This window comes from Patella vulgata, chromosome 9, assembly GCF_932274485.2.
Source record: "Patella vulgata chromosome 9, xgPatVulg1.2, whole genome shotgun sequence".
Lineage (NCBI taxonomy): Eukaryota > Metazoa > Mollusca > Gastropoda > Patellidae > Patella > Patella vulgata.
The window spans coordinates 27186754-27196871 of NC_065887.2; the positions used below are offsets into that span (position 1 = coordinate 27186754).

Below are 10118 nucleotides of genomic sequence, written 5' to 3' on the forward strand. Positions count from 1 at the left end.
ACCAGGACCAGAATTTGAGATGCCGAAGCTATCCGGTTTAAGATGACACTAAGGCCAAAGGCCACCAGAGGAGTTGCCAGCCTATTGGTTTAATACCAATATTACAACGACAAGTGGTATGAGGAAGCCTGTGTGTCGTTCATGACACATGCATTATCTGAGCAGAGATAACCTTTAGATAAAATTATTTATCAATAACCTCTGTTCTATTTCTTAGAAGTTGTTCACGTCATCACTGTTAAATTTCAATGTTGCCTAGTCACGTGGTCATGAAACCCAGGATAGGTAAAGTGATAAGATAATCAGGGAATAACTGATCTACTTTCTTTTGTTCTGTCCAAGAAAGTCTAGATTAAAGGTAAGTTTATTTATCTTTGCATAAAAAAACCCCGCAAAAAGCAAAAAGCAAACCGAAAATCTTTAATTGCCAATGTCCACGAATTGTTGTGTGGGTTATGTCCAGATACGAGGTTTTTTTGAAGTGAGATCTGTTGTATAAGACAGTGTTTCTTCCAAAACAATCATTATTATTATTGATGTGTGACAAATGAAATGAAAAAATGAGATTTAACGTACCACTTTTCTGCATGACTATTGGCACGGGTCAAGCAGTGTGGTTTGATGGAAATTTTGCCCGGATAGCGGCACTACGGCCTACTCTTATTTCCTGTCAAGGGTTCTTTTACGTGCACGCCAACGTGTATACAGAACCTAGGTGTTTCGTCCCAACCGAACGAAAAAACATTGGTCCTTTGCCAGGCCCTCTGTCCAACACCACTGTCAAGGGGAAACCACACAGAAAAATTCGGTGTCAGTTATTCTAAACAAATCATTCCACAAGTGGCTGTTTATTGGAGACAAAATTAAATATTGGACATTATATGCAAATATGACAGTAAAATACAACAATCCTCGATCTATTGTTACCATACACCATGAATTCACATCCTCTACACATTACTCTAAAATATAAACTAAGCTCTATTAATATATTCTATTATATGGTTTTAATAGTATGATTTTGGTGGTTGTAATATCGGCATTATGTGTTGGTATATCAGTGGGGGAAAACTGTGCTTGTGCTACAGGCGATGTTCATGCTAGAGACGGTGCTGGTACCACACATAGCGTTCTAGGAACTCTTACAAAATCACATTGTGTGGCCTACAAAGGGAATCAGGTTGCAGCAGGGGGTCTCCAATGGGCGCACGTTACATATAATGGGCAGGTAGGTCATTTTCTGAACACGTAGTTATATTACTTCCGGGTCAATCACATGTGTCGTCTAGAGCTCTTTGATTTGATACGAAAATAAAATTGTAGATTTCATTGCATGTTATGTGTTGATATGTTAAAACTTTGACCGTCTTCATTATCCCAGTTCGGAGTAGAACAGTAGGAGACCTAACCCCAATTCATGTCATTGCAGTTAAAACTTTGGAGATGACGACATGCCTTCTGTTAAAGCAATGTTTGGATATAACTGAATGTGTATACAGATTTGTAAACATTCCGACTTGCGCTTACTCTTTCGAAAGAAACCAATGTTAGCAATGTAACCGTATAGAGCTTATTCTAATCACAAGCCAATGAAAAACAAAATACATAACTACTTGTTAGCTCACCTGAGCGAACATACGTTACTACTGGCAGTTTTGCGTCAGGTAGAAGTGCCGTATTTAGATCAAGAGAGGCCCTAGACTATTATACTTATGCTACCCCTACCCCCCCAACCCCCATCCTCAGGACTAAGGGAAAGATAAAAGTGTGGGTTTTTTTAACACTGCTGAGCAAAACTGATGACGGATGTTTAAGATTACGGTGCCCCAGCCAGTCAAGCCTATGGGTAAGTCCGGCACTGTCTGAAGGTTACTGCGAGCACACGACAATACTGACAGATTTGTGTCTAGAAGTTACTGCAGGCTGACGATAATACTGACAGTTTTTGTGTTATAGCGATCAGCCAATATTTATTTGATTGAAGGATAAGCATTATATTATTTATATTCAAGGATGCTTGGATTGCCAGTAATTGGCTTACTTTTCAACCCTGTACATGTAAGTAAAAAATACAATAATATAACCCAAATAAGCAAATAAACCACTACAAACGGCGACCAAAACCCAAAACACAATACTAAAGAGATAACCAGTCAGCCCATTGAACTAAACACAATAGAACAGCTCCAAAAACGCAAATAAACCACTACAAACGGCGACCAAAACCAACAACACAATACTAAAGAGATAACCAGTTGGCCCGTTGAACTAAAAACAATAGAATTCTAACATCCCCATGGCACTTCGTTACATTATAGGGTAGAAACAATTATCATATTATTAAAGTAGATTTCGTAATACCGTTACCGTATATATGACTACTTTCTTTTTGCCATTTTTCTACAGTGACCAGTAAATGTGCATGCGCTACAGGTAACGTACATGTAAGAAGTGGCGCTGGGACAAGCCATGGCATTCTGGGAACCATGGCTATTGGCAGTTGTCTCCCTTTTAAAGGAGACCGTTCGACAGTTGGTGGTTTGAGCTGGGCTCATGTAGATTATGATCACGCGGTATGACTTTTTGTTACAGATTAAGCTATAAATGTTGTATTTTAATGAAATGTAATAATATATTTATATGGTGCGCGAAATAAAACACGGGGTGCTGCGCAGTGACACTAAACAATGAAGCTTTTACTATCGTTCTTAACGGAGTCTATTATGGTGGGGACGGGGACGGTGCCTCAGCGAGTACGGCGCTAGCTCGCTAACTGAGAGGTCTCGGATTCGCTCCCGTTGTTCGCCGAGAAATTTCCTCGGGATTTTCCGGCGCGGTATCCCCCTTGCCAGTGGTGCATGATGGGGTGTCATGCAAGGACGGGGCTTAGTTTTTAAGGCGGGAATGCCCCTCAAAGCACATTGTATGGAATACGCCTGTCTTTAATGGCCCAGACTGTGCAGAACAGTAGGACGCGAAACCCCGTTTCATTTCATGTATGGGCTCAAAAATCGAAGATATATCTTGTTTAATCGAATACATGATTTTCATATAGCCTATTGTATGGTTTATTTCATAAAATGTTAAATGTTATAGGATGGATGGGTTGCGTCTAATTGGTTAGCCTTTAAAGACTCTTGCTCAACTACTGGCACAGGTATACACATATATATCTATACTAGCTATTTTCAACAAGTAGAAGTTTCTTATTTACCAATATTCTTTCATTACAAGATATTTAGAATTAAATAGTTACATTTATATACAGGTTCACATACTGGCTCAACATCTGTTCAGCAACTACCAGGATGTCCTCACATAGTATCACGTGCTGAATGGGGTGCACGAGCTCCAAAGCATCCAGATCAGCCTCTGCCTCATGTTCCACAGAATGTCTATATCCACCATGGTGCTTCAGCAGCTTGTACCACAAAGACACGATGCACCGCAATTGTCAAACAATACCAAAATTACCACATGGACGGACATGGTAAAGTATACTAAAAACAATATCACCAACTCGTGTTATTTTGTAAAACAATTGCCAGACACTTGAACTGTTTAAGCAGGTAAAGGCGTTAAGCCTTTTTAACTTAGGTCAAAATAACGTGTTGAATTCTGTTGATCGGGTGTTTATTGATTGCGCAATCAAGAAGCTCAAAAGTATCCCTTCGGGTATGAATCTTACCGATTTGTTACACTTGCATTTAACAATTATAATTCAGTAAAATAACTTCTTGAAACTAAATATCGTAGTAAAGTACTAGTATATAAAGGACGCCCCTAGTCTTTCAATGTAAATGTGTTAATGCTGTTATTATAATGTTATTTATAGGTTGGCCAGATCTTGGTTATACATTTGTTATTGGTGAAGATGGAAATGTATATGAAGGACATGGTTGGGGAAAGATAGGAACTCATACACTTCACCATAACTCAGATGGTTTAGGTATGTTTAAGTAACTTGTATTTATGGTATGGATAATTTTACAAATTAGCCTTTCAAATTAACGTGAAGCTGTTCATTTTGCGATTAAATAACAAGTGAATGGGGTTCCCATCCATTCTGTACTGGAGTCAAATGAAAATATACCAAAAACTTTATTTAAATACCTTTATAATTTGGATAAAAGAACCGAAACGGTAATTAAATCCAAGTGTATATTTTGAACATTGTATTTTGTCTCTTTTCTATGAACTGATCGGTTTTAATTCTAAACAATCCGTTAAAATATCATGCCGATCATGGCATAGGTTGCGTTAGAATAATACGTTGTTTGAGAATTTAATACAATATTTCGTAGATCGTCTCCCTGTTGTGCGTTTATTTTCATTTTGAGTGAAATCTGTATTACTGAATGCCTTGGACAGTACCGTGCCGGGGAAGTTCACGGTGGGCCACCAGATCCATTCAATTGATTTGTTAATACTTTTATTGCTTGCAAATTAGTATGTGTAGTATGCGTCTTGTCCGCCGGTTTGTCTTCTGAGTTTCTGTTTGTTTATGAGTGATGTGGTTCATTTGTACTTACTATTAGTATTGCTTCTGTAAGCATAATCATTTTTGTTTTTGTAGGATTCTGTGTGATCGGTGATTTTACCAGTCGAGTACCAAATGCTGCTGCTATAAATGCGGTGAAACAGTTGATCGATTGTGGTGTTAAAAATGGAAAGATTACATCAGATTACATCATCAAAGGCCATCGTGACGTTCGAGCTACTGCTTGTCCTGGACAAAAATTCTATGATCTTATTCAAACCTGGCCACATTATAAGGCACATTAAAAATAAATTGGTTTAAAACTTAAATGTGATTGGTTCCTGATATACACATCAAGTTAAACTTGTTCATAGTTCCCAATACTATAAGATGCATTCAAACTGGAAACTAAAAGGGAAATTGTAACTTCGTGGAAATTGATAGTTCAGTGGATAAAAGTCCTCATCTCCGAATCGTGATAAATTTGACTTTTGTCGTACAAAATCAGCGATTCTTTCCCCACACCACTTAACCTCATGATAAACTATAGCAAATTGTTTCCTTGCGAATTGACTTTTAAACAAACAACTGGCGATAAGCGAGACGTAAAATGCCCGTTGCCCGTAAAAAACCTGAAAAAAACGAGGTCTATGTTGTGTATAAATAAGGTCGCCATTTTGAAACCCGTCAAATAATGCGAAATTTCAAGTTCGCAGGAACCGGCATATCTTCGAAATTTTCGCTTGCTGTCATGTTCAGCTCACGATTCTGTCAAGCTTGACGTAATTATGTGACTTTGGATGTGTTCTGTCTCAAACCACACCTGCCACTGATAAGACCTGATTTTCTAGATAGATATCCATAGATAAGATAGCAACTATACAGAACAAGTGCCATAATGTTGGTTTTAACATTTGTTTTGTTTTGCGGAAGTATATTTTTAAACTTTGAACCTACTTATGCTGCCAATTGTGCATGTGCAACGCTTGATGTACATGTACGATCAGGAGCAGGTACGAAATATCCTATACTGGGTAGTTTAAGGAAAACTAAATGTCTAACATACAGAGGTAACAAGTTATCAGCAGATGGCTATGAATGGGCTCATGTAACATATAACGGACAGGTAATATATATAATTATATTGTAATATTTTGTTCAGAGATAATAGTACTGGCCAAGAACACAATCGCAAATGTCTTTTATTTAAACACGTACGAGCCAGTATGACCGCATTTCTGCCATCTTGGAATAGTGACGTAAGCGATGCGCAATCGTCTAATGAACAGGCATAGCGAGTTTCATGATGATAGTAAATGAATTGGCGGAACCTTTTGCTTTTTTCGAAGAGCGTCGTCCCCAAGACGAAGAGCAAGAAGAGTAGCGTTCGAGGTCTTCTTCCTGGGCCAGAATCTGATGGGATACAGAGGTCCTATAGAACTTGTTTTCTAAGCTAAATTAATCAATTGTATAGCCATGGTTCAAAAACATCACTTGATTATAAAAGGATTTCAATGAACACGCGGTGTTCTTTCAGAAGTGCTTTAAAACTTCTTTTTCGTTTTTTAAAGGATGGTTGGGCAGCTACAAAATGGATTGAATTTAAAGCATGCACAGGTTTATAATCTTACTTCTCATTTTAATAAATATGCATCCCCAACAGTAATAATCAAAAATTATATTATTGTGCTTAAACATAAAGGGAATATGCCCTTTCTAAGTATCAAATGAATATTTAATAAGCAATGTATTTGAAAGGGTTTACGTAGATAACAGTATTTTGTTTCATATTTGTATTATAGTAACAAGCGGATGTGTGTGTGCTACAACGAGTGTTCATGTCAGAAGTGGAGCAGGAACAGGTCATCATCTTCTGGGAACTTTATCACCAGGTTTCTGTCTTCCTTATCGTGGAGATAAAACAACTAGTGGTGGTTTGGAATGGGCTCATGTAGATTATGACCATGCAGTAAGCATTTTTTTTAAAGGGAAAACGGAATATTAGTCTAATTAATCAATAAGTTTAATCCCGCAAACCAAATCAGGGACTTAATACACCTTTACCGATTGAGCCAAGGGAAGTTCACAACAAGTAAGTCATTGGGAATTATATATAAACTCGAGACAGCTAAGCCGGGAGCAATCTAGCTGGCGCACCTAGACATACCAACAATCACACCGCCCACAACCTATTTTCGGCATAAACAATTTCCAGACGAGGTCTAGCAAATAATTAAATCAATATTACTAGCAATATTTGTATTATTACAGAGCGGCTGGGCAGCTACTAAATGGCTTACATTTAAAGATTCTTGTTCAACCGGCACAACAGGTAAGGTCCAAACAGACCCTTATGACCAAAGTTCCCTATTGGCAGTTATACGCACACATTTATAAAACTTAAACTTAAAAGGAGCACTTCTTATGATCCTTTATATAACATGAGTCTTTATTATCGTTACTGTGTCACCAATTCGGGATTTAATAATTGCCAGTTAGTAGTGTTTAACAATTGGCAAATGTTTATTATTTAATGGTTGCTAATTGTAAACTATAAACTATTCAGTATTGGATGGTATGAGGGTTGCTTAATTGGTTTCGTATTTGTATATGTATGGCATTCTAATTACAAAAATAAAATCGCTTTAAAAAGATATATAACGGACATCTGACTATAATCAGATTTGCATCTGAACGTTCGGGGGTAGTGTGTTCTTCTTGCAATGAAAAGCGACACCCTACTAAATACATTAATTTTACACTCTTGGTTTTGTTTTGGATCTTTATTTTGAATCAACTTATATTATTTCTTATGAAACACAACACAAAACCAAAGTTGGCTGCTTTTTCCATCTAATATCTGTAATCGACGACATTGATAATGATATTAATGTACGTAACTTTTTTTCTAAAAACCTATTTCATTCCAGGGAACAACCCAACCACGAATAGGCCTTCGGTACATTCATCCCAACAACTACCTGGCTGTCCGCACATTGTTCCTCGGGCACAATGGGGAGCGAGGGCACCAAAACATGCCGACAAACCAATGCCAGCTGTACCACAGTTTGTGTATGTCCACCATAGTGCCTCTCCACCGTGCACACATACAGCAGATTGTGCCAGATTAGTTCGCGGAGCTCAGAATTACTACATGGACGGTCATGGTAAGAACACAACCATGTGGTAGTGGTGGACACACACATGTACACACACCCACACGCTACTGACTTACACCTTGAGCCCTGCATTGTTACGGCCTCCCTGGAATTTCGGTAAATGTCAAGCCTACACTCATGCCAAAAATCACATTTCAGCTGCTTTATGTCTCGACAGCACTTCCAGTCAAACGAGAGAGAGAGAGAGAGAGAGAGAGAGAGAGAGAGAGAGAGAGTTTAACGTTCTCTCGACACAAACTAGGTCATTTCGGGACTAACATATGGTTCAATTTTATCTCAATAATTCGTTTGCGCGTAGGGGTCTTTAGCAGTGAGAGGTAACCGGAGGAACCAGAGTAAACCCTATTCATTGTCACGTACAACCGTGGAATCCAAACCACGCCAGTTGACTCAATGACAGACTTTATGATACAACGCACACACCCCTTCCAGTTAAACCAGCAGGCCCGTGTCGTTGCGTATCGGTATACTGTATTCCATCTTTGTTAATTTATGTTACCGTGGGCCACACGAGTAGAACTTAATTCACATAGTACAGGCCCAATGATTGAGGCTTCTTGTTGTTTTTAGTGTTTAACCTCCGCTTCCACCAAGGGTGATATCGCAGACAAGTTACCCGGAGTAAACACTCTAGACCACTTGGCCATCCCAAACCTCTTGATTCAGGCTTGCGTCGTTTATGCCTTTATACAGTTGAAAATCGTTCAACTATTCGGTCATAGTTATCTTTATTAGTTATTGAAAAACGATACATAAAATTATATTATGTCAATTATAAATCATACAATTAATAAGTGTATACTTTTGTACATCTCTTAGCTGTCAATTTATCAGAATGATTTTAAAATAGGTTGGTCTGATCTTGGTTATACGTTTATGATTGGTGAAGATGGCAATGTGTATGAGGGTCATGGATGGGGAAGGATTGGTGCTCACACATTGAATCATAATACAGATGGATTAGGTACGTTTCACTTAGTATGATCTGCTCAGTGGCCTGGTGTAAAGAGTTCCCCCGGCGTTCATACAGTGGCTCAATTTGAATAGCAAATCACGCTTTCTTGGTAGGATACATATACACAAAATATTTATTTATTTACTGCCCTATGAATTGGACTGAGATTAATGACGTGTACAATGCCTAGAATATGAGGACGTAAACCGTAGTTACTTCCCTTTACTTCAAAAGCTCCCCAAAACAAACGTCTGTCTTCGTTGCTTTCTTTCAAAAGAGACTAGATGGGCAAAACCCTAACCACGAATTGCAGTAGGACATGGTCTTTCATCATAATAATTATCAACTCTTATAAACAGAAGAGATTTAACAGTAACTCCCACCAGCTTTACATTTTCACGTCTATACTGCAATCTGAATGCTGTCAATTTCCCCATCCTCTAGCCCCGCGCTGTAAAATAATTACAACTGAGATTGATTGAGGGTGATCATTATTTCCTTATTTTTCTACTGAATTACTTCCAGTGGTCCATGGTAAAAATAGCCATTTCAAATGAGTAGTTATAACCAATGAATTTTATTGTCCTGTGCAAGTTGATTGATATTTGGTATTGTTTTAGGATTTTGTGTAATCGGAGATTTCACTAACAGAGTTCCGAATGCTGCAGCCATCAATGCCTTAAAACAGTTGATCGATTGTGGTGTTAAAAATGGAATGATTAGATCAGATTACATTATCAAAGGCCATCGTGACGTTCGAGCTACTGCTTGTCCTGGTACAACGTTTTATCATCTTATTAGAACATGGCCCCATTACATGACCAATGTACATGTTATTGGGAAATAGATCTTTCCGTTTACAAATAAATTAATTAGTTATACCAAAAAACGCTACAAAATGAGTATTTTTAAACGTTTAAACATGTAAGTCCATCTTATATTTTGCATGAAACCGAAAGGGTGTCATGTATTAAGATGTGCGGATCAATCGACAGGTCATTGCATTGCAGACGAGAATTAAATTACTGTAAACTGGAGGTATGGTTAAATCAGACTAATACTTTAAATCTGTGCAAAGACAGCGTTGGTCCACATCCGTGTCTATGCAAGCTCCAACTGGTCTGCTGTCTTGGGTGCTATCAGGCGTAGGTCAATCGACTAGTATTATATACTAGACCTCATAAGTTAATATGAAAGGGGGCAGCCTCAAGTTGGATGTGACAAAATGGCGACGAGACGTTGTAACACCTTACATATTCATTCGTATCGCCAACATGACTAAATTCAAGCTCCTAAATGACAAAATAGTCGAGATATTACTGTTTAAAATGAGTTCTTGCGAAATGATTCAGTATTTCAGTTTAGCATAATCACCATAACGGCGATAGGAAGATTAAAGAATTGGCGATTCCTTCGTAATGTCTAAATATAACGGAAGGGAAGTTATATTCTTTCATACAGACGCGTTCCTGAATACATCCGCTTTACTTAGCATGGTAGGTGC

General features: G+C 38.1%; 2 protein-coding genes across 2 annotated transcripts; both read left to right on the forward strand.

The window, feature by feature from the left end:
• The first annotated feature begins 275 nt into the window (after window positions 1–275).
• LOC126831725 (peptidoglycan-recognition protein LB) lies at window positions 276–4809 on the forward strand. The gene is made up of 8 exons (XM_050562375.1): window positions 276–358; window positions 1015–1228; window positions 2013–2058; window positions 2407–2573; window positions 3097–3157; window positions 3269–3490; window positions 3836–3949; window positions 4577–4809. Exons 2-8 carry the CDS (start codon window positions 1016–1018, stop codon window positions 4783–4785), a joined length of 1032 nt encoding a protein of 343 aa, XP_050418332.1. The 5' UTR covers window positions 276–358; window position 1015; the 3' UTR covers window positions 4786–4809.
• Window positions 4810–5378: 569 nt separating this feature from the next.
• On the forward strand, window positions 5379–9461 carry LOC126807670 (uncharacterized). Its single transcript, XM_050532419.1, has 7 exons — window positions 5379–5606; window positions 6052–6097; window positions 6283–6449; window positions 6752–6812; window positions 7411–7647; window positions 8510–8623; window positions 9235–9461. Exons 1-7 carry the CDS (start codon window positions 5379–5381, stop codon window positions 9459–9461), a joined length of 1080 nt encoding a protein of 359 aa, XP_050388376.1.
• The last annotated feature ends 657 nt before the right edge of the window (window positions 9462–10118 follow it).